Genomic DNA, 25,065 nt, shown 5'->3' with positions numbered 1-25,065 from the left:
TTTTCCAGTTTTCTAGCCTCAAAAATCAAACTCCAGCAACCAGAGAATAAGTCAAATTAAAGAGGCAGGACTATGTGTTCATAATACAAAAGGTATTAGATACTTTATGGGGAAAACTACTCACTTTTTTCTTACTTAGGCTCACAAACGTCTACCTCCCATGGATATTTGTAAAACCAGCTTTCTTGTTACTCCTTGAAAGTCTAGGTGACCCATCCCACATACCTTCTTGGTTTCGATTGCTGCAGTCTTCCTTCTGGACAAAGCAACATATCATTACTCTCTTCAATTATACGTTCTTGTAGCAGGTTTGACAAATGACAACACTGAGAAGTTTAACTTAAGTATCTTTCCACTTGCCCCTCTTACGTTTCTCTTGCTGCTCTTACTCATAGTCCTTCCTGATTCGTTTCATTTAAGGATGTTTGAAGAGTTGCAACTTTCCTCTCTTCCAAAGTATTTGTCGTAGGAGAGGTTCCTGCCACCCCGGCCCCGAGGCTTTAGCTAAGCCTGACGACTGCTTCTCAGCTGGCCATCCTGGAAGGTATTTCCATTGAATGCTGCTGTCATGGCCTGAAGATGACAAGGCAAAGACCTCATTCTTGAGGAGCCCACGGTCTGGTGGGAGGGTCCTCCCCCAGGAGATAATCTAAGGTGGTTTTCAGGAATTCTATCTAGCATAGTGTTCTAAGACTTTCCGCAACAGAATCAGTAGGTTGCCTTTTAAAATGCAGATCCCACCAGACCTATTAAATTAGCCTTTCCAATGGACAAGACCTTAGGAATCTGCAATTTTTTATTTGATTCTTTCATACCTTCATTGTAACGAAGAGCTAAGATCGAGAGCCTGGGCCAATTTCATCAAAGCATAGATTAAATGGGGTATAAGAGGGGGCCTTCAGAGTTCCCTGGCGTGGGGACTGTTTGGACACCTAAGGGCCTTGGCTGGGTCAGACAAGAGAAATAGGTCAGAGAGGTCTTTACACAAGTGCTGACATGACACAGTGCAGCCTCTTACCAACCCATCCTAGCTCCTGAACAGCTTCCTGGGCCTGAGGTGTGTCTACTGCTTATCCTGGTCCTCAGCCCCTGTACAGGTTGCAAAGATGAGTTCTGGGTCTCTGTCCCACACAGGCTCCCGGGATCCTATTGACTGTCCCCAGGTCGAGGGCTAAAGAGGAAAAATGAGCAAGGAGCTCATTCATTCAACCCCACTCATTTGTTTCCATAAAAAAATAAAGGCGTGATGGGGATGGAAGGGGGTATGCGGGAACTCTACTTTCCACTCAGCTTTGCTGTGAACGTAAAACAGCTCTTAAAAAGTCGTGTGTGTGTGTATGTGTGTGTGTGTGTGTGTGTGTGTATTCACAGAGGGGATGCCAGCTTCTGGAGATGAGAAAGTGACAGTATGATGGGAAACCAGATCATTTGGATGGAGTGTACAGAACACACAGAATGATGGCAGTTTGGTGAGCCTAGAAATCATACAGGATCTTTAGTGTGTAACTAACACCTACTGTGCTCTGGCCACTTTCATATACTTCTGATGTTTTATCCTCAGCACAGTCGTAGGTAGCATCATCATCCCTTGTTTCATAGACCAGGGACCTGAGGTTCAGATTACTCTGATTTCCCCACGGTCACCTAGCAAATGTGTGAGTAGTAGAGCCCAGAGTCACACTCAAGCCCTCTGACCTTATGCCCCTGGCTCTCCTCCCTCCACCACCTTCCACTTCATCTGTACTTCTCTCCTAGGCAAGAGAGCTCTGAAAGGGGCAAGTGCTAGCTCGACCTAAAAATAACTTACATCTATCGAGCGCTTAGTCGGCTACACTCTGCTAGGCACTTTGCACAGATTACCTCTTTGAATCCTCACAACAACCCTATGGCTGTTGTCATCTCCATTTTACAGATGAGGAAACAGACCTGATAGAGACTGTGATGTGTTACAAGTCACACAGCCAGTTGGTGATGGAGTCAAAAGTGAACCAGGGTTCCAGCTCCCTCCGCTGCCACTGAGGGAGTGGAGAGGATGGGGCCACCCCCACAGGGTCCAGATGACAAGGCTTTACAACTCAGTGAGTGTGGGAGCGGAGAGGGAGAGACTGGTTAAAGGTGTGCCGGTGAATCAACTAATCCTGGGGCCCCTTCGTTTGGACCTGGACACCCTTGGATGAGCTCGAGGTCAGGAGCCGAGATATCACCCAATCCTCCCAACAGAAGCTAGAGGGATGGTCTGGGCGGGGAGGGGTTGTTTGAAGCCCAAGTGTCCCCTCCCTCCCTGGGGCTGTGTGAGAGGTGTTGTCTCTTTCCCAAGATAACAGGGCCACCCTGCCCTCCTGCTGTGGCTATTCTGGGCCGCAGTCTGATCCCGCCTCTTCCCCTAGCCCCTGCTTCAGCCCTGCTGGGAGTAGCTCAGTGGGAAAAAGCCAGCCCAGTTACATAACCCTGTGGCTGGGACCCCAGGGAGGCCAGACCAGAGAGCAGGTGCTCACCCCCTCCCTCACCACCAACAGTGAAAATCTTCCTCTGGAGCCCAGCCTCGGGGTGGCCCAGCATGGAGGCAGTCACAGCTCCGGAGGTGGCCCCGGGATCTACACTGAAGGTGAAGGAAGCCAGCCCAGCCGACGCTGACCTACCCCAGGCCTCACCTCAGCGGGGGGCCGGCAGCCCCACTCCCCAGCTCCTGCCCCCCATAGAAGGTGACCCATGGGGATGGGGAGAGGGGAGGTCGACCTGAGGGAGTTGGGAGGATATCCTACCGCCTGACTGCACCTCTGCAGTTCTGCAGAGCTAAACAGCTTCATGGGATTGGTACTCGGGGTAGAGGAGCATCCTTTGGAGCCCCCACCCCCTTCTTCGGTGGATTCTTGCTTGCTGTTCAAGTGTCTCTGCTGGGTTTTTGCTTTTTACCTGAGAAGTCAGTGAATGGAGTTGTGGTACTTTACAGTGACTAACAGTGATAGGTTTATATTATTACCTTTTAAAAATGTCTTGTCACAGGGACTAGGAGGACCTGATATACTAAGGCCAGTCAGAAAGGGAATGAGGGATGAGAAGAAGGAAATGAAAAGCTTCTAGCCACTGAGAGGCTAAGTGGTGAACAGTATGTGACACTCTGTGTCACCCTCGGCAGTGCCATGGGTCCGGGACCAACCCCAAAACCCCCACCCCAGGAAATACCAGCCTCTCCAAGTCTGAGCTCCATGGAAGCAGAGCCCCTTGGGGAGAAGCATTTGGCTTCTCCTCTGTGGTCCCTGTGAGCCTCTGAGTAAAGAGACATTTTCAAGCTTGGAGGTGGTGGGTGTCCCTTCCAGCCCCAGGTTTCCCTGCCAGCAGCCTTGCCACCCACCCCAAAAACTGCCCCTGGCTGGGGCCTCCATAGCTAACAGCTCTGGGACATTCACCTGGGGTGTCTCCCACTGCACCTGGCCCAGCCAACGGAGGTGGAAGGCAGGAGCCCAGCTTTTCCCTTCTCCCAACTGGTAATTGGCGCTGCATGAAACATTTAAAACAGTTCCCTGCACAAAGTCCCTTTGACTTCTGGTCCCTTGACCTCTTCAATGCAGAAGTTGCAAAGACCACAAACAAGGCACCAAGGAATCCCAGGGTCAGGAGACACAGAAGGAGAAGACAAGATCTAGATTCAATTCCCAGTGCTGCTCCAGCAGCTCCGTGACCTTGGCCAAGCCCAGTTTCAATTTCCTCTCTGTAAAATGGTGACTAACAATATCTACCTGGTAGGGTACTTGGAAGGGTTGTTGAGATAATCCAAAGTGCCTTGGAAGAGGCCAAACCAAGATGTGAATAGATAATAAAATATTTCCAAGTCAGGGGTGAAGACTGAGTTCTACCTGCAAATAGAGTTCTGCAGGGTATGCTGGTTGCCTCTTACCATCCTGATGGAAGATGTTAAGTTTTCAGAAGCTGTCTGAATGTCAAGGGCAGAGAGCTGGCTGAGTTTGCCCCACTGAACAGTAAGTAAAGGGAGCAGAAGTTATTGGGAACATATTAGGCTGGGATGATCTTGAGGCAGAAAAGCAGTTTCTTTCCCTAACGGTCCAGGGAATAAAACATAAGTCACAGGCAGAGAGAGAATGAAAACCGGGATGACTCCCTGACTGCTGGTCTCCACGAAACCCTGGGGGAGGGCACTCACCTCTCCCACACTCCTCCCTCTGGTCACAGGGTGAGTGCTGTGGACAGTCGGCTCCTGACAGCCCCTGGCGGGGCCCACAAGTGCAGCCTGAAGAGCCCTGTTCTCGTGCATGGTGGCTCTGCACTGCAGGCTCAGGGGCACCAGCATTTAGAGGCTCAACCCAGCGGCATCCCAGAGGTCGCTGGCAGTGAGGACCCCTTGTGACACTCTGCATAGTGTATTCGCACCTGTTATCCAGTTGGAAAAAGAAGACATGGATTCGAACCCTAGCTCTATCCTGTGACTATAGGCAAGGCAATTCACCCCTCTGGGCTTCCATTTTTTCATCTGTAAATTGAGGGGTTGAACTAAATCAGGGTTCTTAACCTTTTAATAGATTCAGACCCCTAGGAAAATCTGATGAAATCTGTGGACTCTTGCCCCAAGGAAAATACTCAACAAAATTCAGGGAGTTCACAGAATCACTGAAGCCCATTCAGAGGTCTTCAGGGTGCCATGGCACAGGCCCCCAAGCCAGCGCCCCCAAGCGAGCACCAAGGACTTTTCCTTCCTTGTAACTCTTCCTCTTCCTTAGAGGGAGCTCTATGGGACCTAGAGAGGCCCTGCAGTGAGCAGGTAAGCAGATGTGAAATAGAGCAAGCATCAGAAGCAGAAATTAATTTGCAGTGTCAAAATAAACTGCAACTGGCCAACACTATCTGAGCTGTTAGTCAAGAAAGCCCATTCCACGGCTAAATAAGCAGAAGTAGGTGGCCAGCACTGGGAAACCATCCTCTGTCACCCTCAGCACTACTCAGAGGCACAGTGTCCCAGAGGCAATGCTGGGCAGGGGCCAGAGGAGAGCTTCTGCCATAGTGAGAGGCTGGGGGACAGGCTGCCCCCTGACACCGAGAAGACGAGACCCCGAGACCCAGAGGGAGAGCCCGTCTCTACTGATTCAGCACAATTGCTCCGCCTGACCACGTGTCCTCTTTCAGTCTGGACTATTCTGTCTCCTAAGCTTGCAGTGCTGAGTCCCATGCCTGGAAATAACCTTCCTCCCTCCCTCCTTCCCTTCCTATCGTCCTTCTTCCTTCTACAAATAGTTATTTTGTGCCTATTATGTGCCAAGCACTGATACAAAAATGAACAAAATAGGCACAAACAACTTCCCTCTTGGAGATTACATTCTAGTGTAAAAAGATAATAAATAAATAAGCAAATAAAATATATAAAATACCAGATAGTGATAATGCTGAAAAGCAAAGCAGAGAAAGAAAGTGTTAGGGGGTGGCAAGCATGTTCGTTGATTTAAACAGGATATTCAGTGAAGGTCTTGTTAATAAGGTGATTTGAGCAGCAACTTAGAGGAGATGAGAGAGCAATGCATGCAGGTGTTTGGGGGGAAGGTTTTCCATGTACTGACAATAGTAAGTGCAAAGGCCCTGAGGCAGGAGTGTGCCTTATGGATTGGGGCCACTGTGACTAGCAGAATGAGGGAGAGAATAGCAGGTTTGGTGTCAAAGAGGTAGCAGAGCCATTGTGAACACTGGTTCAACTCTGAGACCAATGGGTAGCCAGTACAGAGTCTTAGGTGAGAACTGACATGATTAGGTATAGGTTTTAAGACTTTTCTGACTGCTTAGTTAAAAATAGGCTATAGGCAGGCCTTAGACACTAGCAAGACTGTCAACTCAGAATAAGGATGCAGGAGAAAGTATGGAAGTTTTAGAAGAGGAGGGTGTGCAACAGTCCCCCAGGAAAACAGGAAATTGAATGAACTAGAATGGCCAAGGTCAATTTGGAAGTAGCAGCCATCAATTTAAAGTCAGCATAGTTTTGTGTTTTTCCCCAGTTATGTTTGGCTGTGAGGATGCAGGCTCTGAGTGGGTGGAAAGTATTTAGCTGGGGTTGGGTACTGCTAGGTGGATGCAATGAAATAGAAAAGGATTAAAGGATTTGAGTGGGTATGCAAGGGAGTGAGTATAATGACGACCATGGAATCTAAGTTGGGTGGGGAAAAAAGTGTTAAGATGAGAGAGGGTGATAGAGAGTGAACGAGTGGGAGGATAATGGATCAGAAGTCTCAGTGCGCTGAAGGGTCGCTGCTGGAGGAGCACTAGAAGGGGCAAGCTGGAGGGATAGAGACCATCTGTCAGGGCAAGCTAGCTGGTGAAACAAACAGGCCTCAGAGTCTAAGGCTCAAATACAACAAATGTTTATTTCCTACTAGCAACACCGAAAGCAAGTGTTCCTACTCAGTGGCTAGTTCTCTGCACTAACCGAGGGCTCCGGGTCTCCTCCATCTCGTGGCTCCGCCATGCGTTCGGGCCCCATGACCATCTGCATACAGCTAGCAGAGGGGAAACCGAGAACTCACTTATTAAAACCCGTGGCTCAGAAGTCTCTCACTGGCAAGAACTAGTCTCATCGTCACAGAGCAAGGGGGACAGCCCCTCTTCAGAGAGGACTATACTACAGAAGAGGCTATGGGTAGACATTTCTGTGGGCAGTTAGACATCTCTGTCATGGAGGTGGTGCTGAGAGAGTGGGATGCTTGAAACTCAGATTCTAGAGGGGCTGCAGTTATTGGTGTAGAGAATGACTAGAGGAACCAGGGGCTGAGGCAGGGGAGGACAAAAGTCACTAGAGGACTGGGGGGCAAGGATGTGAGAGGCCCTGCAGGGACAGGAAGGATGGGTGTTGAGATCGCCAGGAATCATGACTGGAGCAGTGCTGGGTGAGTGACACAGAGCTAGGGCCAAAGTCAGCAGCATGAGGGGAAGACTGCCACAAGGGGAGGGGAGATGGGGTCTTCTCCTCAGAGACCTGTTGCTTAGTTCTGTCCTTTTATTTTTTGTTTTTTGACCTTAGTTTCATGGTCTTCAAGGAGGTGACACTCTTGTCTTTCAAAAGGTGCTTTTGAAGTCACCACACTTCTGTCCATCACACTCCTCCAGACAGGTTTCTGATAAGGTCAAGGCCACACCCTATGTGTCTACTGATGTTTCTAAGTGAAGAAATGCTGGTACTTTTTGGATCCCTGGAAATTCCTTGTTGTTTTTCTTGAAAGCTATAGCTCACTTTGCCTTTGACCTCTTTTAGTAACCACTCACCCACACAGGCCTGTGCACGTGTGTGCGTGCACACACACGTACTTGCATTTTTACACACTCTCACATACATGCACGCACACACACACTCTTTGAAGGTGTCTGTCTTGTTCACTCTCCCGGCCATAATTAATAACATCAATCTTAACTACCCAGTTCTTGGGGAATCTCTGGAGGAAAGTCTTCAGCCATGTGAAACCAAGTTATGAGGGGATATGAACAATTATTTCCCATGAGCGGAGAATAAGGAAATGGGTATAAAGTTCAGCAGAATGAAATCAGGGTAGAATTAGGAGGGATTTTCTAATCAAGAGGAGCTGAGGTCTCTGAGCTTTAAGTAGTCTCCTCCTCCACTAATTTTTAAGAAAGAATTAGACAGGTCTCTGTCTGAGAGAAATTCAGTGCTGAGAGCAGCACAGCTCAGAAGCCAATGGCTCTCAAAAGACTTTCTGAAATGCCTTTTCCCTAAGACTCTGTGAAGGAGAAGACCAAGCGGCAGCTGCCGCAGACTTGGTCTTAGAAAACCGAGGTTCTGCTTTAGGGCTCCAGTCTGGTTCACATCCCTCCTGGCGTCTGAGGAGGAGAAAGACCTTGGGCGCCAGGGAAAGCCATGCTTCTCCAAGGTCAGTACAATTAACGCCTCACTTGACAGCGGATGTGTGGAAAGAGATGCCCCACGTGAGCCCTCCTATTATCATTCTTAGCAAAGGGTCAGATGGCTCTTGTTTGCTGGGCAGACCGAAGGCCTGGCTTGAGCTGGGCGAGAGCTTGCTGCCACCCAGGCACCTGGAGCTGTCACACACTCTTCTGCCACCTCCTGCACTTTGTCAGCGGCTTTGGCCTCAAGCTCATCCCACTGGGGGCTGGGAGACTGCTGAGAGCGGAATCCTCGCCTACTGATCCTCAGAGTTGGAGCATTCTAGTAATTAAGTTTGTCCCCTATCGATTCATCTTCTTGTCCAGGAACCCCACTTATATGCAAAGAACTGGCCCAGGAGCCCTCCAGGGAGGAAGAGACCACCATCCTAGCTGTCAGCTTTCTCCTCTGTCTCTCTGTCCCTGCTGGGATCCCCTCTGGATCTCAGGGCCAGCCTAATTCCCCCATGTTAGCTTACGTTCCAAATAAACTTATTTCTTCAGTTTTTCTCCTTAGTTCAGGTGAAACAATGCTAACCTTTTCCAAGGTGTTTTTCTGAGAAGCATTAAGTGGGAACACACATCAGCATGCACCTACCTGTAGAAGCCCACTTCCTACCTGAGGTCTAACCAGAGCAGCACTCATTTGGCACATCCTCCAGGCGGGACAGCCTGGCTTCCTTTCCTCACCTCAACCTTTTTAATTCTTGAGTGTGTCCCCCTGCCTTCCCTTCTTTGCCTCTTCCCTCCAGGGGTAAGATCACTGCCAGAGCCCTGACTCCAGTGCCCAGTTCCCAGATGGACACTGGAGGGCAGGTAAGTGGACAGATACACCGTCAAGCTCAGAGAATGGTCCTGCAGACACACTTTCGAGATGGGGAGGCAGGAATCCTGGTGCCAGCACAGCTTCACAACCGGCCAGGAGATCTGCAACAAATCTGTCTCTCTCTCCCAGCCCTTTCCTTTCAGTCTTCTTGTTCTGGGTGCTCAGCAAGGTCCTTCATAACTCAGATGTTCTGGAGGCAGAGCAGGGGACAGCAGGGCTGGCTTCTCTCCAGGCCTCTCTCCGGCAAGCTTGAAGGGTCATTTCCCCACCCAGCAGCGGGGGAACCAAGCCCAAGATGAGGTTTCAACCCTCCTTTTCAATTGCCACCCTCTTTTTTCAGAAAACCCTTAAGTCACATCCGCCTGTTCTCAACACCTTGGTCACTTGCCAAGATGGCCACAGGAGAGGAACACATCACACAACACTTCTTCTGTTCTTCATGCCCCGCCTCCTCCCAAACCGTCAAAGTCGGACAGAGGGACGCCAGGCAGGGTCGTTCAGCCGCCTGGGCTCCGTGCTGAGTCTTTGCTGAGCCACTCAGGCAGGACGGCGCTCAGGGCACAGCGGGGCCCCGGGTCACTCAGTGCCTGTCTTGGTCAGGGCAGGGGTGAGGCGCAGTCTAAGACAGCACAACCCAGGTTAAAACATAAGCCACATGGGAAAAAGGAAACTAGGTAAATATAATGGATAGCATGCGCTGAATATTTGTGCTTATATTCATTTTACAAAGGCCAGCTGATGTGAAGATGGTAATGGAGGCAAACTACGGGTGTGATCTAAATAATGGTTTACAAATTGAGGTGTAGGAAGAACTTCTTAGAATCTTCATTTATTCTATTTTAAATTTCATCTTTTAAAATTCTGCATTATGTAATATACATTTTAAACAGTTTAATTTGTAAGTAAACATACGTATATTGGGGTGAATGTTCAGAAATGTACTTACAGGGAAATATATATTATCAAAAAGTCTGGAATCTGCTATCAAGCCATTGTGCTGTTTGTCATGGTTGTGGACTGGGGTGGAGTTCTTCCAACTGCTGGGAATGAATTGTGGAGAGGCGCCAGGGAGTCGGTGGGATCGAAGTTCTGTCACACTCCACGTAAGACAGCAGCAGCAGGGGACTGTCTTTGCCTGAGACAGGAGGAGACAGGACCCCCAGAGGGCCAGAAAGTGGAGTAGGTCTCAGCCAGGCCTCCAAGGGACCCCAGGCGGGATGTTTGCATGTCCTCAGCCGAGACCGCCTGAGGTATCCCAAGAGGAAATTACATCTGGTCATTTTCCAAACGTTACACTCAGCACTTTCCTGAGCATCTCCTATCTTCATCCTGGGAGCCAATAAAACATAATCTAATCTCTCCTCTCACTGGAACACGCCTGGAAGATCAAGGGGAAGTGAGAAGTGGACCTAATCTTTCCCAGATTCTAATCGTACAAAGTGATCCTCCACAAACTGGAAGACACTATGCAGGCCCCTGAACAGGGCGGCTCCACAGAGGAAGGGACCCAGATGCCAGCTCCCTCTGCAGTGACACCAGTTCTGTCCTTGTGGGTCCAGGGTGTTGCCTCTACCTGCAGAATGTAAAGCTTTCTCCTCGGGGTCTGGCACCAAACTGGGGAGTGGGGCTGACACTTGGAGGTCAGGATTAACATTGAAAATGGCCTTGATTAAAGGAGTGTTGTTGAGGACAAATGTAGAAAAGGGGTGGAAAGACAAAACACACAGACTGGACTGGCCTGTGCACAAACAGGAAAAAGAAATCGCAGTCAGTGAAAAGTCAGTGGATGAGAGTTACAAAGTAGGAGAAGCAGGCGTCAGGCTTGCACTTCAGTGTTCTTTCTGCCACCACTTTAACACTCTAGAGGAGCCTTCAGCCAGTTGCTCATCCCTAAATCCCAGCGAGACAGTGGGAGCGATCTTCCCGTCCCCTGAGAGAGGGCTTAGTTTGCTGTTGCCGGGGTCACCGGCCCAGGGAGCATGGCTGGATGCAGCACCCACTTCCTCTGAGCGCTTCTCTTCCCCCTACAGGAGGCTCACCATCCCCTGCTCTCTCTTTCCATCACTCAGAGCACCCCAAGATCTGGCTCCCCAGGGCCCTGAGGCAGACCTACATCCGGAAGGCTGGAGACACTGTGAACCTACTAATCCCATTCCAGGTGATGATGCCACACTCCATGCTGAGTCCACGGGTGGGACCAGGCCAGGGTTTTGATTTGGAAATAGAAACCAAGAGTCCTGCTAGCAGTAGGACAGTCATCCTGGCCTTGAATGGAAAGGGCATGTCACCAGAAGTTTGAGGCCAAACGGCCCTTCCATCAGCTCTCCCGGGGGGGAGGGTTGGGTTGGGTCAGGTCTGGTCATGGGTCAGGTCATGCCCCATGTGATGACATGAGGCTAACCTGCGACCTTCGGTCAGCAGAGGTCTGGGAGCTCTCAGTTTCGAGGGCTCTCGGGAGTTTGGGCAGCTATTGTTAGTCCCAGCTTCCCTGGGTGTCCATGACCCAGACTCTCAGAGAGTGGGAGACTCAAAGCCATCCCCCTTTCCCATGGTCCTGAGGCTGTTCCTGAGAGATGGGAGTCCCCTGGGACAGTCCACCAACCTCTCACTCAAGGAATTTGCAGCTGCGAATCAAGTCACCATGTGGACCTGATGGATCTGACCCCTCCCGCAACCGAGAGGGGCAAGAGGCCTCTGGGGGCCATTCACAGCCTTCTTTCCATTTCTCAGGGTAAACCCAAACCTCGAGCCATCTGGACACATGATGGCTGCGCCTTGGACACCAGTCGTGTGAGTGTGCGGAATGGGGACCATGACTCCATCCTCTTCATCCGAGAGGCCCAGCGTGCTGACTCGGGTCGCTACCAGCTCAGTGTGCAGCTGGGCAGGCTGGAGGCCACTGCCACCATTGACATCCTGGTGATCGGTACAGTCAGGGGAATGGGATGAGATGGTTCTCAGGGGCTCCCTCTCCAGCCTGAAGAGGAGCCAGCACATAGAGCTGGGAAAATGGGGCTGTGGGATGCAGTGGTGGGTGAAGGGTGGGGTGGCTGAGCAGAAGAGGAGGGACCCTCCTGGAGTGATGTCCTCAAGTCTGCTGTCATTCTTGGCCCTTTCAGAGAGGCCGGGCCCTCCTCAGAGTATCAAGCTGGTGGACTTCTGGGGCTCCAGCGCTGCCCTGGAGTGGACACCACCCCAAGACACGGGCAACGCGGCACTCCTAGGATACACGGTGCAGAAGGCTGACACCAAATCTGGGGTGAGGCCCAGCTGGGAGGAAGGGGAGGACGGACAGCACATTCTGTAATGGGGTTCTGGTATCTGCACTGGGTGGGCTGAGGTGGAGTGAATTCACAAAACTAGGGTGTCATTCAAGGCATCTTCTCGGGACCCCACAGCTGTGGTTCACGGTGCAGGAGCGCTGTCACCGCACTAGCTGCACAGTCTCCAACCTTATCGTCGGCAACTCCTATGCTTTTCGAGTCTTTGCTGAGAACCAGTGTGGGCTCAGTGAGACAGCCCCTATCACTGCCGACCTGGCCCACATCCAGAAAGCAGGTAAGACACTGTGACTCGGAGCCAGGAAGAGTTAAGGGTGCAGAGTTGAAGAGGGGTGGGGTGCTCAGGCACTACGGCAAGGCCCTTCTTGGTCCCCTCAGCTACTGTTTACAAGACCAAGAGGTTTGCTCAGTGAGATTTCTCTGAAGCCCCGAAGTTCACCCAGCCTCTGGTGGACTGCACTACAGTCATTGGCTACGACACCCAGCTCTTCTGCTGCGTCCGTGCCTCCCCCAAGGTGAGCGGGGAGGTCTGTGGGTGGCTGTGCTGTGCTGCTTTCTGCTCCTGCTCTAACCTTCGCTGTGTCCAAGGAGATTCTAACCAAAACATTTGTTCCTGTCCCCATCATCTGCCTCTTCCACAGCAAGTTTCATCAGAACTCTCAGGGCATTGGAGTCCAAGACAGGATGATGTGGAGAATATTTCCAGTTTTCCTTGAAGTGTTTGTGCCTTGTATATGGAGATGTCACTTTCTGACCTGCTGGCAATTGGGCATGAGCTTCAAAATTGTTTCTCTGGCAGGGGTGATGGAGTCCTGTTGGTTTCTCCTTACTCACCCCCCATGCCTCATCTGATCAGGGTGGCTGTGCACATGCTAGCTGCCTGGAGTTAAGCCTTTGGCCACAACCCAATTTACAATCTATTATTTTATTATGTTTACAATCTAGGCTCTGTACTCCACATATGGCATAAAACACCATGAACACCTTCACCAAGTACCTGTTGTGTATTAGTCTTGGGCCAGACCACAGGGAGCTAACATCTCAGAAAGGGTATTAATAAGTCCACTCTATAATCTACTTTCTAACCAGAGGGGACAGGAGTGACTCCTGAGCCAAGAGTGGGGATAGACTATCAGTGATTCAACAATGTATATATGAAAAAGAGGAGGTTCTGACACCCAGTGCTTCTGTTCCATGAAGGGTCTGCTTGAGCAGGATGGAACAGAAGAAACACCCTTTTTCTAGTCAGGAATACTTGATGAACAAGGCAAGGTCTCTTTTCAACCAAGAGAAGGAGCTTGGGAGGCTGCTAAGATACCAGCAGGGAAACCCCTTCGCAAACGTCAGGGACAGGGAGCTTTCCAGAAGGCTGTTATCTCTCCCAGATCCCTGTACCATCTGTTCTTAAATCACCCTACTCCTACTGTTCCCCTGGCCAGTGTGTCCCCAAGCCTTGAAGGCAAAGAGTCCCAGAGACTGAGCACAGAAAGAACAATTGGTTCTTACCACCCCTTGCTGCCCCCTCACCTTATCTTCCAGCCGAAGATCATCTGGCTGAAGAACAAGATGGATATTCAAGGCAACCCCAAGTACAGAGCCCTCACCCACCTGGGAATCTGCTCCCTAGAAATCCGCAAGCCTGGTCCCTTTGACGGGGGCATCTACACGTGCAAGGCAGTTAATCCCCTGGGGGAGGCGTCCGTGGACTGTCGGGTAGATGTGAAAGGTAAGGGCAGAATTCACACTTTAGGGTGCATCACCTCCTCCCTCCATAGATGGAGAAGTGGAGAGCAGAGACACAAGCCTATAGGGAGGAGGGCTCGGCTCGCTTCCCCCTTCAGGCCTTCTCATCACTGTCATCATCAGGATGTATTTGAGGAGCTGTTTTTATTATCCACTATCTCATTTTTCACCATCATAATTCTGTAATATAGGAAGAATTGCTTTCTGTTCTTCAAAGGAGAAACCTGAAGCACAGAGAGGTGATCAGTCAGTTTACTGGAGATTTCCAGTGTTGGTTAATTGAGGAGCTGGTACTACGATGAAAATAGGCCAAGTCTGCTGGACCTCACCCGGATCGTTTTTCTTTAAACTATACAATCTTCTGACTCAGTCCAGGAAGGCTATAGCTCTTTTTTGGGCTTTAAAGCAAACTAGAGGACTTCCTGTCTCTGATTTGTTAAGAGGGACTATTGCATATCCTCTCTACCTCTTTTAAAGTATTCATTCATTTATCCATTCTTGTCACCTTGCTAGGATCTCCATCATTGCATTTAGCATATTATTTTATAGGTATCTATTTACTGATCTGTTTTCCCATAAACTGTGAGAATTTCAAGGGCAGAGACCGTCTTTTTCGCCTTTGTCCCCCAGTGTAGAGTCCAATTTCGGACACACAGTGGGCATTCTCTAAGTATGTGTAGTATGAATCAGGAATGAATGGCCATTACAAGTCCTATTCTTCCCTATGCACAGACTAATTAGCACCAGGGACTCCTGAAAAACCTGGAAGTATATCCCTTCTCAATGCTCCAAAAGAAGGTTTCCCAGAGATTTCTGAGATGTTAACAGTGAAAAATGTCTAAATTCTTGCAGCTCCTAACTGAGGCACCATAAGAGGACATGGGCAATTCTGAGGAAGGTAAGGAAAGAGGGACAAGGGGTATGAATGGAGTATTTCATGTTTAGGGCTAGTGTTGTTGAATCTGGGACAGATAATCTATTCCTGAGCCTTTCAATCATACACTCACTGGTGACCACTTTTCTTTCCATCACTTTTGTTGGTAAGCTAATACTAGCATCCCTGTGGAGGGAATTTACCAAAAATGAGGTCTAATTTTGTCACATTCTCTGTCTATCTGTACTCCTCAAATTGATGGTCGGAATTAAATCTAATGGCCCTCTGAAAAGTGGTAGTATCTACCTAACTGTAAGGGGGTTTGTGGGAGGCAGGTGGGTAGGTGCTATAAGAAAAGGTGTCAAGGGAACAATCAGGAGTGGAGGATGGCTGACAGTCACCCCTATTGCATGGTGACAGCATGGAAAAGGAGGGAGGAAGATGCTCCTGTCAATTAAGTGTTTCTACTTCAGTATCTTAAGCATGGTGAAAAACAGATTAGTTTGATTGCTTTTACTTTGAAGTTTCTGGATTCCTTTCCTTTCCAAGAGAAGAAAACCACCGCTATCATTATATGTCAATAATAATCGAACATGTGGGTATGTGGTCTGAAGCAGCACATTATTGGCAAAGGGCCTTTCAGATCATCATTTAGCATTTGATAACTCCTTCAGATTCTAAATCATTCACAGTAGAAATGTTGTGTACAAACTGGTGAGTGATGTGAAAAGGAAGCTCATGATAGAATTGGAGAGAACTGGTTCCAATGTCTCCTCTGACTTGCAGCTTCCGGTTGATAAAAACCAAGAATGAATTCCATCCCAGAAAACATTTACTTAAGCCTCTCACTGATACAGAGCAAATGAAAACCCTAAGGGATGCATTAAAAGTACAGGCTTCTCAGGAGAGCTCTCCCTGCCAGTTGGCTTGCAAAGCCAGTTCTCTCGCCATCTCTCCATTCCCTCTCTGTGTTAAGGTTAATGTTAATGTCATGTTGTTTTGGTGTTAGCCTTGTTAGTGTTAGTTGCCCTTTTATGTCTCTCCCAGCCAGTGCCAGCCACTAAGCCAGGTAAATTCAGAGCACAGGACCAAGGGACCGTGAAAGGGGGTTGCCTCTGCATCCTGGATGTGCTCTGGCTGTTTGCTGTTATGGTCACAACATCCCCTCTCTTTTCTGTGCCTCCAGGAAGCCTGACTGTGGTGATACTGTGTTCTTAAGGAGCTCCAGCACAGTGTCTGGTTTGCACTAATCTAAATAAAGGTACGATTCCTCAGTGCATAAGTGTCCATCTGTTTGAGCCTTTCCATATGGAAAACCATTGAGAAAGCTGGAATTCTTTAGCCAGATCGTATGGAATCTGCAGACCCCCAGACTCCCCTTTCTCTTCCCATATCCACCTTCTCTTTCACAGAGGTTTCTAACACTGTCCTTTTCTCTGGACAGTCTATGACAACTCTATACAGTACCAGGTGCTCAAAGCGATGCTCAAGATGACTTGTTCTCTTCTTCTCTGTGCTTTCCAGTATAAGTTGTAAAACAGAATGCACATCTATCACACAGACACAGACAGCAGGACATAAATGTACATATAACTAATTAAAGGCAGAGCACTAAGATGTGAGGGCTGGGAGATACTGAAGAAACTGGAGCAGAGTCTCATTAAACCCTGAGGAAAGAATAAAGGGGAGGTGCTCTTGCTTACACTTTTCATTCTTCTAACAAACAAGATATTGAAGGTATCCTGTGATGGAGTTTGCAAAAGATAGTGACAATTCCTCCCATCCCATTATGGGCATGGTATTCTTCTTCCCAACAAGAATTGGAGCCCGTTTCTCCTCCCCTTGAATCTGGGCTGACCATGTGAACTGCTTTGACCACAAGAATATAATGGAGGTTATGCTATGGCAGTTCTGGGGCTAAATCTTAAGACGTCTTGTAGTTTCTACTTTTGCTTTTGGAAGTCAGCTCCCCTGTACAGAATCTGAGGATAGATTACTAAATTATGGGAGGCTGCCTGGAGGACAACCAAGCATCCCAGCTGGCAGCCAGCACCACAGCCCTAGACATGTGTGGCCACCTTGGACCCCTCAGCCCTAGTGAAGCTCAATCTACTCCTCGTGTAGAGACAGGTTATTCTTGCACAGCCCTGTCCAAATGGTAAGATCATGAGATGAATATTCGCTGTTGCTTCAAGCCACTAAATATTGCGTGGTTTGTTACACAGTAATACATAACTGAAACAGCTTTCTAGGCATCACTGAACATCAGGCTTTTAATCTTCGTTTTACAAATGAGTAAGTTCAAGCTTATAAACTGTTCCAAGTCATGTAGCTGGAGAGCTGAAGTTCTAGGATTTGAACCAGGTCTGTTTAACGTCAAGCTTTCCCTACTTCCTCCCATCTCTTCTACCCAGTGACTCCACTGCATGGGTCTGGATTGGAATTATGGGTTTAAGAAAGAAAAGATTTCTAGGTGGTAGTAAATATTAGGAGAGGTTTTGAGGAGGAAGGGGATATGTTTCGCTGAGTGTGAAGAGCTTTTCTTTTCAGACCAAAGGTCTATTTTCAGTTGACGCCAAGCATCTATCTATTCCAGCCTTTCTCAATTATGCAATTATGAGAATCCCAATGCACCCAGCATTCATTGTATGTCATAAATCAACTTCTTCCTATGCACCTAGAATGTTACTAGTTGTATAGCATCCTTGGAAAAATTGAGAAAATAGTCACACAAATCATTTGTAGGGTCTAATGCACTTGTGGAATCCCTGCTGAAAATGTTGAGAGGGAGGTTGGGGGCTGGGGGCAGAGTCCAGAGCCAGCCAGTCATGTACACAATGACTAAGAGGCCTCCCTCCAGCTGAAACAGGGCATAGGTCAGGAAGGAGTGAAATACTCCCAGTTATGCTGTCCCAAGGATCAGTCAGACTCTGGTCTCAAGCCACAGTCCCATGCCTCAGCTGTTTGTTGAAGTGCTCAAGGGCCATCTCTTAAAGTTCTTATATTCTCAGCCTTCATGGTGAATGAGTAAAATCTTCACATTGAACAAGACCTCCAGTCACAGGCAATCTTTCTGCATTCAAGGAGAACTGCACTGGAATCCTTAATTTTTTCATTTATGCAGGCAATACTATGTTCAAAGTACCTTCTGAACTAAGGCTTACCCTGTGCGGGGGTGGGGTCAGGGTGGAGGGGTGTAATTTCTTCATTAATTCATTTCTTCACTATTTATGCAAAATCTTAAACACCTATTCATACATATTATCTTGGAGTTGAACTGGGGGAAACAGATATTTCCCAGATTAGTGGCCTTATGCTGAGTGAAGAATCCTTGTGCCTGAAATCTATATACTCTGGCTTTGTTGTCATTCTGCTAGAGGAGAAAGTAGATGCCTTTTTCTTTGTACTGCAACAGCTTTCAAAATCATAACTTGGCAATAGAAAACTGGAGATGAGTTTCCTTAGGAGAAACGAACTTCCAATTTGCTAAAACTGCCTCCTTCGCTTACCTGAAGGTGGATGAAGACTCTCCCTTCTCAGGCTGCTCCTAGGGGAAGGAAGAATGCGGTTAACGAACAGCTTCTTTCCTTCTGATCTCCAATTTGCCACTACCTGCCTGGAGAGAGGGAAGCTACTAGCTCTGGTTTTCTCACCTCCAAAGAATCTGAACTCTGCAGAGAACTTAAATTCCACCTTCACAGGGAACCTACAGAAAGAGAGGCAACCCTCTTCTCTCAGCTCTTTCTCACACAAGCCTGCACATTCTGGGCCTCCCCATCTTATCACACCACTAAATCCCAAGGTTCCTTTGCTTCTTGTGGCATTTATTACAATTAACATCTCACTCCTCCAAACCACACTACCCAGCAACTTCACAGCTAAAAACTAGGAAGTAAACAAAAAGCTTATAAAAAGCCAAAATAATAGTCATAAACTCAGGAGACTAAAAGCTCAGGCTCTTTGTTTATGGGAAAGCTCGTCAACCATTCTTTTAGGGCCTTTTAACTTAAAATCTCTAGAACATTTCTAAGTTCTGTTAACTGGTGGCCCAGTCTATTCACAGGCTACCCCTGGAAACAACAAAGAAAATCCCTAATAAGTAGGTTTAAGCTTTTTATAAACACAGCTTTTAGTTTAGAGGAAGCAAGTCCCAAACACTACCCTCAAAAGCCCTTAAGGCACACAGTATAAAACTTGATGTTCATAATTATGCTCCTAACACATACTGTGACTGTCATGATCCACTGAGATAAGCGAGGGGTCAAAGATAAGCCCAGAGAGGTCAAATATATTCAATATGTTTGTCAACAGAGGAGCCACGGTTGAATTTGAACCCAAATCTCCGTGTCTGAAAAGCCCGTTGTTTTCTTCACACCTTGGGTGCCTCAAGTTCCGAATGTTCTTGCCTAAAAAGCCGATGGAAGACGCACTTCTTAGAGAACCTCAACGTACTTAAAATATGAATGTTCAATTGCTTCCGAAATTTTGGAAAAAATCAGAACTGAGGAATCCGGCAGATCTGCTTCCGAAAGGAGTGAGCCCAAGGAAACGTCTTTCCTCAGACAGAGCGTTCGTTTTAGGGCGGACGGCCGTGAGAGGCGTCAAAGGAGGGGGTGCAGCAGAGGGGGTGGCAGGGCGAGAAGCCCTCACTCATTGGCCCATTATGTCGCGCGCCGCCGCGAGGCCCCGCCCCTCAAGGTCTCCCGGGCACGCGCGCCCGCTCGCGGCCTCCCCCTGCAGCCCTCCGGATGGCGCCTTTCATGAACTGCTCTCCACTCGGCCCCCACCTTCAGACTTCCGGCCAGCTGCCCCCCACGCCGCTCCGCCCCACGAGGGCGGGGAATGCTGACCCCCACCAATCATTGAGCGTGTATGGTAAGGTGGGCGGGGCTTGGGATATTCGAAAGGCGCCCCGCCCCCTCGAAGCTGATTCCCGGGACTAGATTGTAGGAGGAAAGCATCTTCCGCGAGAGGTGAGTCGGGAAGGAAAGTGCAAACTGAAGGTGGGCTGGGGGTGTGATGTGGGTGTAGTGCCGCGGGGAGTAGAAAGGTGGCTTGGGGAGAGGAAGAACCCGGAGGATGGTGGCCGGGGGGAAGATAGGGCGTGTGGACCACCCCAGCGTGGAGAGGTCCGGTCGCAGGGAGGCGGGGGCGAATGTGCGGAGGGAGAAAGGAGTGCAGGGTAGTTGTCCGAACCTGCCCGCACCTGCCTGCACCTGCCCGCGCCTATGCGCACCTGCCTCGGAGGTGACAGGAGTATTTACACGGGCAGGTGCTACTCCTGGGACGCTTGCTTTACCTCCAGCACGACCCCCAAGCCCTGACTTGCACCCTGAGTCTAGCTGGGAGGTCTTGGGCAGGATGGAGACCTGAGGAAAGGTATGTTTTCTCTCCAGCTCAGGCCTAAGCAGACTCTTGCTCCTGTGGCTGGAACATGGAGGATTTAGAAGAAGGTAAGGAAACCCTGGAGGAAACAATGAGGCCCTGTGATGGAAAGCGGTGTTAGGGACCCAAGGCTGGCGTTTCTTCTTTCCTTCCTTACAGATGTAAAGTTTATAGTGGATGAGACCTTGGACTTTGGAGGGCTGTCACCATCTGACAGGTAGTAGACTCCTTATCCTACTTACTTTCCTCCAACAATGCTTGTCTCTAACCCTTTACAGCTGAATTATTGGCCTCAGGTCTGAATTGGTAATTTAGCAAGGTTGGGTGTGCTGGGGCTTCTGGGTGGCTGTTTGACTTGAGCCCCTATTACACTACTGGGAGAGGGGAGGAGGGATAAGCAGGAATGAGATTTCAGGGTGTTAAGAAGAAGGATAAGTGGATTTGCTGCATCTTCATCCTGACATAATTTCCAATGTCAGTAAGTGCTGAAGGCCTCGTAGAACCAGGTGTTTCATCACTTAGATTTCACAGCCAGCATGGGCATCAGGGTTTGGGGGTGTGTCCCTGGCTCTGTTGTCCGGGTTTTGCCCAGTCTCCCTTGCACAGTCTCCTGTTCCCTTCTGTGTGGGCATGGTACCTGGTTTGTTTTCTGTCTCAGTCGAGAGGAAGAAGATACAGCAGTGCTGGTGACTCCGGAGAAACCCCTCCGACGAGGCCTCTCCCATCGAAGTAACCCAAATGCAGTGGCCCCCGCCCCCCAGGGTCCGAGACTCAGCTTAGGCCCCCTCAGCCCAGAGAAGCTGGAAGAAATCCTTGACGAGGCCAACCGGCTGGCAGCTCAGCTGGAGAAGTGCGCCCTGCAGGAGCGGGAGAACACGGGCGAGGGCCCCGGGCTTCGAAGGGTGAAGCCCAGCCCTCGGCGAGAGACCTTTGTGCTCAAGGACAGTCCTGTCCGAGACCTGCTGCCCACTGTGAGCTCTTTGGCCCGGAGCACCCCCTCCCCAAGCAGCCTGACACCCCGACTCCGGAGCAGCGATAGGAAGGGGTCAGTCAGGGCTCTTAGGGCAACACCTGGAAAGAGGCCCTCCAGCGCAAAAAAGGTGAGTTTAGAGGTTTGGGGTTGGATGTGTGTCCCCGGATACAGTGCATGACTCAGTATAGGCATATCGTGGTTTCCTTGTTCATAAAATAGGGATAGTCCAATCCTACCTCATAGAATTGTTGGAATTAAACAAGATACCATAAGCAAAGTACTTACCACAGCATCTGTGTATAAGCCCTGTAATGTCTATAATAAGCTCTCAATAAATGGCATTGGTGGTGGTGGTGATGATGTTGGCAGCTAACTTCTGCTCTTCCTTACTGGGATCCAGGCAACTCTCCACCTCTATCCCTTAATCAGCCAGCAGAACAGATTCTTTTTCCATCCTAGTCCTTTTTTCTCTTTGTGTTTCAGGAGTCGCCCACTTGCAATCTGTTCCCTGCATCCAAAAGCCCAGCATCTTCTCCTCTTGCCCGATCAACGCCTCCAGTCCGGGGGAAAGCTGGGCCCAGTGGGAGAGCAGCAGCAAGTGCGAAGGCCTGGACAGCCAAGCTCTGGGTGAATGGGAGGAGGGAGGATGTGGTGCTTCCCTAAAATTCCTCTGCTCCTCTCCACCAGGCCCACCTACCCATGTCAGACCAGTCTTGGCCCTGCAACCTCCTGCCAGCAACACTCAGCGCCCATCTCGGCCACAAGGAGCAACAGCTAAACCTCCCAGTCGACCACCTGGCCCATCAGCCATCCCCAGGCCTGCCAGCAGGATGCCACTCACTGGCCGGAGTGTACCATCCAGCAAAAGTGCACTTCCTGCAGATTCCCTGTCAACTCGGAAAGGACTTCCAAGACCAAGTGCCGCAGGGCACAGAGGTGAGGAAAAATGAATACAGGAAATCAGGAGGAAGAATACCACACCCTCTCAGAGCTGGTAACAGTGACCTTCTCCACCTTCATTACAGCTCTGTTTGAAGATGGGGAAACTGAATTAAGAAGACAATATGGGCCTTGGCAAAGAGTTTGAGCCTCAGTTTTCAAATACCTTATGTTTTTTAGCTTGGGTGGGAAGAAAGGCACTAATCCCAAACTCACTCTGCCTTCATCGGTGTTTTGTTTTTGTTTTTGTTTTTGTTTTTGTTTTGAGAAAGTCTCTTGAACCTTCTGATAACCATGTCTTTTTTTAAACTCCCATCAAGTTCCTGTTTCTCAGCGACCAAATGTTCCTGTCACTGGTGCTGGTCGCAGCAATCTGCAGCCCCCCAGGAAAGTTGCAGTCCCAGGACCTACCAGGTAAGACAGGTTGAGATGCTGTCTCTCTCTCCCCTGTCATCTGGGCTTCCAAGCTGTTATGCACATCAGTCCCAAATCCTGTGTGGCAAGACAGGGCTGAGGAGGGGAGCCTGGAGGGGTGAGGAGTCCCATTTCTTCCTATCTGGAAGAACTTGAATTCAGCTGGTGACAAATGGGCTTGTGAAAGAGGGCAACTTAAAGCAGTTCCTCCTTCTGTCTCTTTAGGTAAAGAGAGCAGGACAGCAAGCAAGAATTCAGTAGCAAACCACTACAGTCAGTCATTGCCTGTACTCACCTCTACTCGGCCTCCTAAGCCCTGTCTTTGGAGGCAGGCCTGACTCCAGCACATTCTGGCCCAGAGATAGGAGGAAGAGCTGCCACCACAACTGGTGCCCCAGGAGTAGAAACCATGGGAGATGGGGTGGATTAGGGTTGAGCTGGAGGGAAATCAAACTCTGAGTTGAAACAAAATAAGAAAAAGAGGTTTTTAACTTCACCACTCCCAGTGGTGAAGTTAACAAACAGAAAATGAGAACTGCAAGCGAGTGGTTTGCCCTCATCCACCCACACTCTTGCATCCAACCCCAGAGAGTTTGATCTTCTTCCCGGGCACCAGTTCAGGGCATGGGTTCACTGGACATTTACATGTGAATGGCCTCTGTAGCTAACCTCCCTGCTCTCTGAGAAGCAGTCCTCCTGAATCACATCCTCTACTGGACTCCGGCCTGTTTGGAGAGGCAGAGGCAGGCATCTGGTCTCCAGAACTTATTTCCTGTGAATTCTGTGGCTCCTAACAGGCCAGTTTATGATAAGCTTACTTCAATGGTATTCATTTTTCTAAAATAAAATGAATATATTTCTATATTCTCTGTACATGTGAAAGTAAATCCTGCTCTAATTTCTAACAAATTTCGAGTAAATGCCTGTATAATTCCAGTGAGTTGAGCCAGGATGGGCTTCCCAGGCAGGGGTCTGACTAGGCCCTTGGGCCTTGAGATTCCAGCTAATTAGCCTATAACTAGCCCCCTTGTTGGCATTAGTTGGGAACAGACTGCCTTTTTCCAGGCATTTCCAGGATTCATATGTTATTAGAAGGTCCAGATCAACTTAAGTATAGTTTAATTCACAGTATATGAGGCTATCAAACCAAGGTTTTGGTAAATTATTACTTATCTCCTAAACGTGGGTGTCCTTTCCTGGCAAGAGAATGGAGCCTCCTAGGACCTCCTCAGGATCTTGTCTGCTGTACGGATGGGATGAGGGGGCCCTTGGGTGAGTACCCTGGTGTTCGGCTTTGCTGATCGCCTCAGGCAGAAGGTACCTGAACACCTGACATCGTTAGAATTGCTGGTATTCTCTTTTTCTCTCCCCTACTAGACTTGAGGGCTGGCACCAGGACTTACAAACCTCTGGAGTGCCTAGTGTTAACGATTTATGTGTGGCAGAGAATTTCATTCATTTATTGAAAAAAAAATTTTGAGTGCACGATAGGAGTGTTTGTTGAATGAATGACCAAGACTCATTTAACAGACTTAACAAATGGTCTCCCTTTTCTCACAGCCTATGATTCTTGCAACCAGAACCAGCTCAATTCCTTGTGAGTTTTGAGAGGACTTCTCTCCCTGGAGGCCAGGCCATGACTTAAGGAAGGCAGCAGGCAACTGGGCAGAGGGAGATGGTGCGCTGCCCTCCACACGTTTACACGCCCACAGGCTCCCTGCTGAGGCACTAAAATACCCATCCCCTGTTCCCGGGCCAGGGGCCCTCCACTGCTTTCTTCTTTTTGCGGCCGATCTTAAGGTTCATTTAACACATTCACCTGTATCACAGTGACAGCTGCCTAGCCTTTCACCTTCCCTGGGCCTCTTGCAGCAACTCCCGCGCTCTGGGATTCCGGCACTGAGTTGGGGGAGGGGGTGTGGAGACAGACACTTAGTATTTGGCTCTGGAGAAATTTGGCAGAGGCAAGGAAATCTCAGGTGTGTTTCCCAGCTGCGTCTTGCACTGGTGTCTGGTGAGCAGGGCCTGTTGGTGACAGCCTGTTCTGACAGAAGCAAGTGCAGGCACACGTTTAGGTGTGGCCAGCAGATGGCACGTTTGTGTGGCCTGGGTGAGGGCCAGGCCCTGGTGGGTCCTCAGAGGCAAAACAAGCAGACCTGTGTCCTGGTGCCACCTGGTGGCTGAAGAGGACAAGGCATGTCGTTCCTCGCCCTCCAGGTCAGTATAGTTTTACCGGCCCCTCCAATCCCACTGCTAATCTGCTTAAGCAACATTGAGAAGGCAGTGCCAGCTGGGGAGGAGGCCTGCCTGCCACAGCTGCCCTTCTGTTCACTACCTGCTTCCTTCCTTCCCTTTTGGTTGGGCTTTCTACTTTTTCTCTTTATGCATTCTACCTCCACCCCCGCCCAGCAGCACCAGCGAGGGAAGCTAACATTTATTGGCCTCTTACTATGCACTGTGAACTGTTCTAAGCACTTTACATGTGTTAACTCATTTAATTCTCATAAAAGCTCAATTAGGTGGATGCTATTATTATCCTCACTTCGCAGGCAGAGAAACTAAGGCTCAGAGAGATTAAGTCTCCCAGTCTGGTTCCAGGGTTTGTGTTCTCCTCTATTGTCCCCATGCAAATTCTCTATTCAGTTTGTGGACAGATCTGCAAAAAACACAAAACTTGGGAAAAGAAGTAATGTGGAAGAGCACAGAGCTGGCTAGCGTATGAGTAGCTGCTTCAGTTCCAGTG

The 25,065-nt window shown here is 49.2% G+C and overlaps 2 protein-coding genes and 1 long non-coding RNA gene across 3 annotated transcripts; 2 read left to right on the top strand and 1 right to left on the bottom strand.

Moving 5' to 3' along the window:
* The first annotated feature begins 30 nt into the window (after positions 1 to 30).
* Positions 31 to 15,872, top strand: MYBPHL (myosin binding protein H like). The gene is given in 10 exon segments (XM_031457738.2): positions 31 to 2,078; positions 2,517 to 2,702; positions 10,783 to 10,871; positions 11,444 to 11,639; positions 11,833 to 11,972; positions 12,112 to 12,271; positions 12,373 to 12,509; positions 13,534 to 13,720; positions 14,590 to 14,635; positions 15,798 to 15,872. Coding segments are annotated over 9 exon segments (1,152 nt in total). The 5' UTR covers positions 31 to 2,032; the 3' UTR covers positions 14,601 to 14,635; positions 15,798 to 15,872.
* A 1,802-nt stretch (positions 15,873 to 17,674) lies between these two features.
* On the bottom strand, positions 17,675 to 21,453 carry LOC135322002 (uncharacterized). Its single transcript, XR_010382219.1, has 3 exons — positions 21,255 to 21,453; positions 18,121 to 18,158; positions 17,675 to 17,684 (listed from the first exon to the last, which is right to left on the bottom strand). It is a non-coding gene; the product is annotated as an uncharacterized LOC135322002 (long non-coding RNA).
* Positions 19,501 to 23,195, top strand: PSRC1 (proline and serine rich coiled-coil 1). The gene is made up of 8 exons (XM_031457739.2): positions 19,501 to 19,584; positions 20,008 to 20,064; positions 20,156 to 20,213; positions 20,655 to 21,096; positions 21,453 to 21,567; positions 21,657 to 21,905; positions 22,229 to 22,322; positions 22,548 to 23,195. The coding sequence occupies exons 2-8, from the start codon at positions 20,046 to 20,048 to the stop codon at positions 22,549 to 22,551; spliced, it is 981 nt and encodes a 326-aa protein (XP_031313599.1). The 5' UTR covers positions 19,501 to 19,584; positions 20,008 to 20,045; the 3' UTR covers positions 22,552 to 23,195.
* The last annotated feature ends 1,870 nt before the right edge of the window (positions 23,196 to 25,065 follow it).

The sequence above is a fragment of the Camelus dromedarius genome, chromosome 9 (genome assembly GCF_036321535.1).
Source record: "Camelus dromedarius isolate mCamDro1 chromosome 9, mCamDro1.pat, whole genome shotgun sequence".
Classification (NCBI taxonomy): Eukaryota; Metazoa; Chordata; class Mammalia; order Artiodactyla; family Camelidae; genus Camelus; species Camelus dromedarius.
This window is presented reverse-complemented; position numbering and strand designations above follow the sequence as displayed.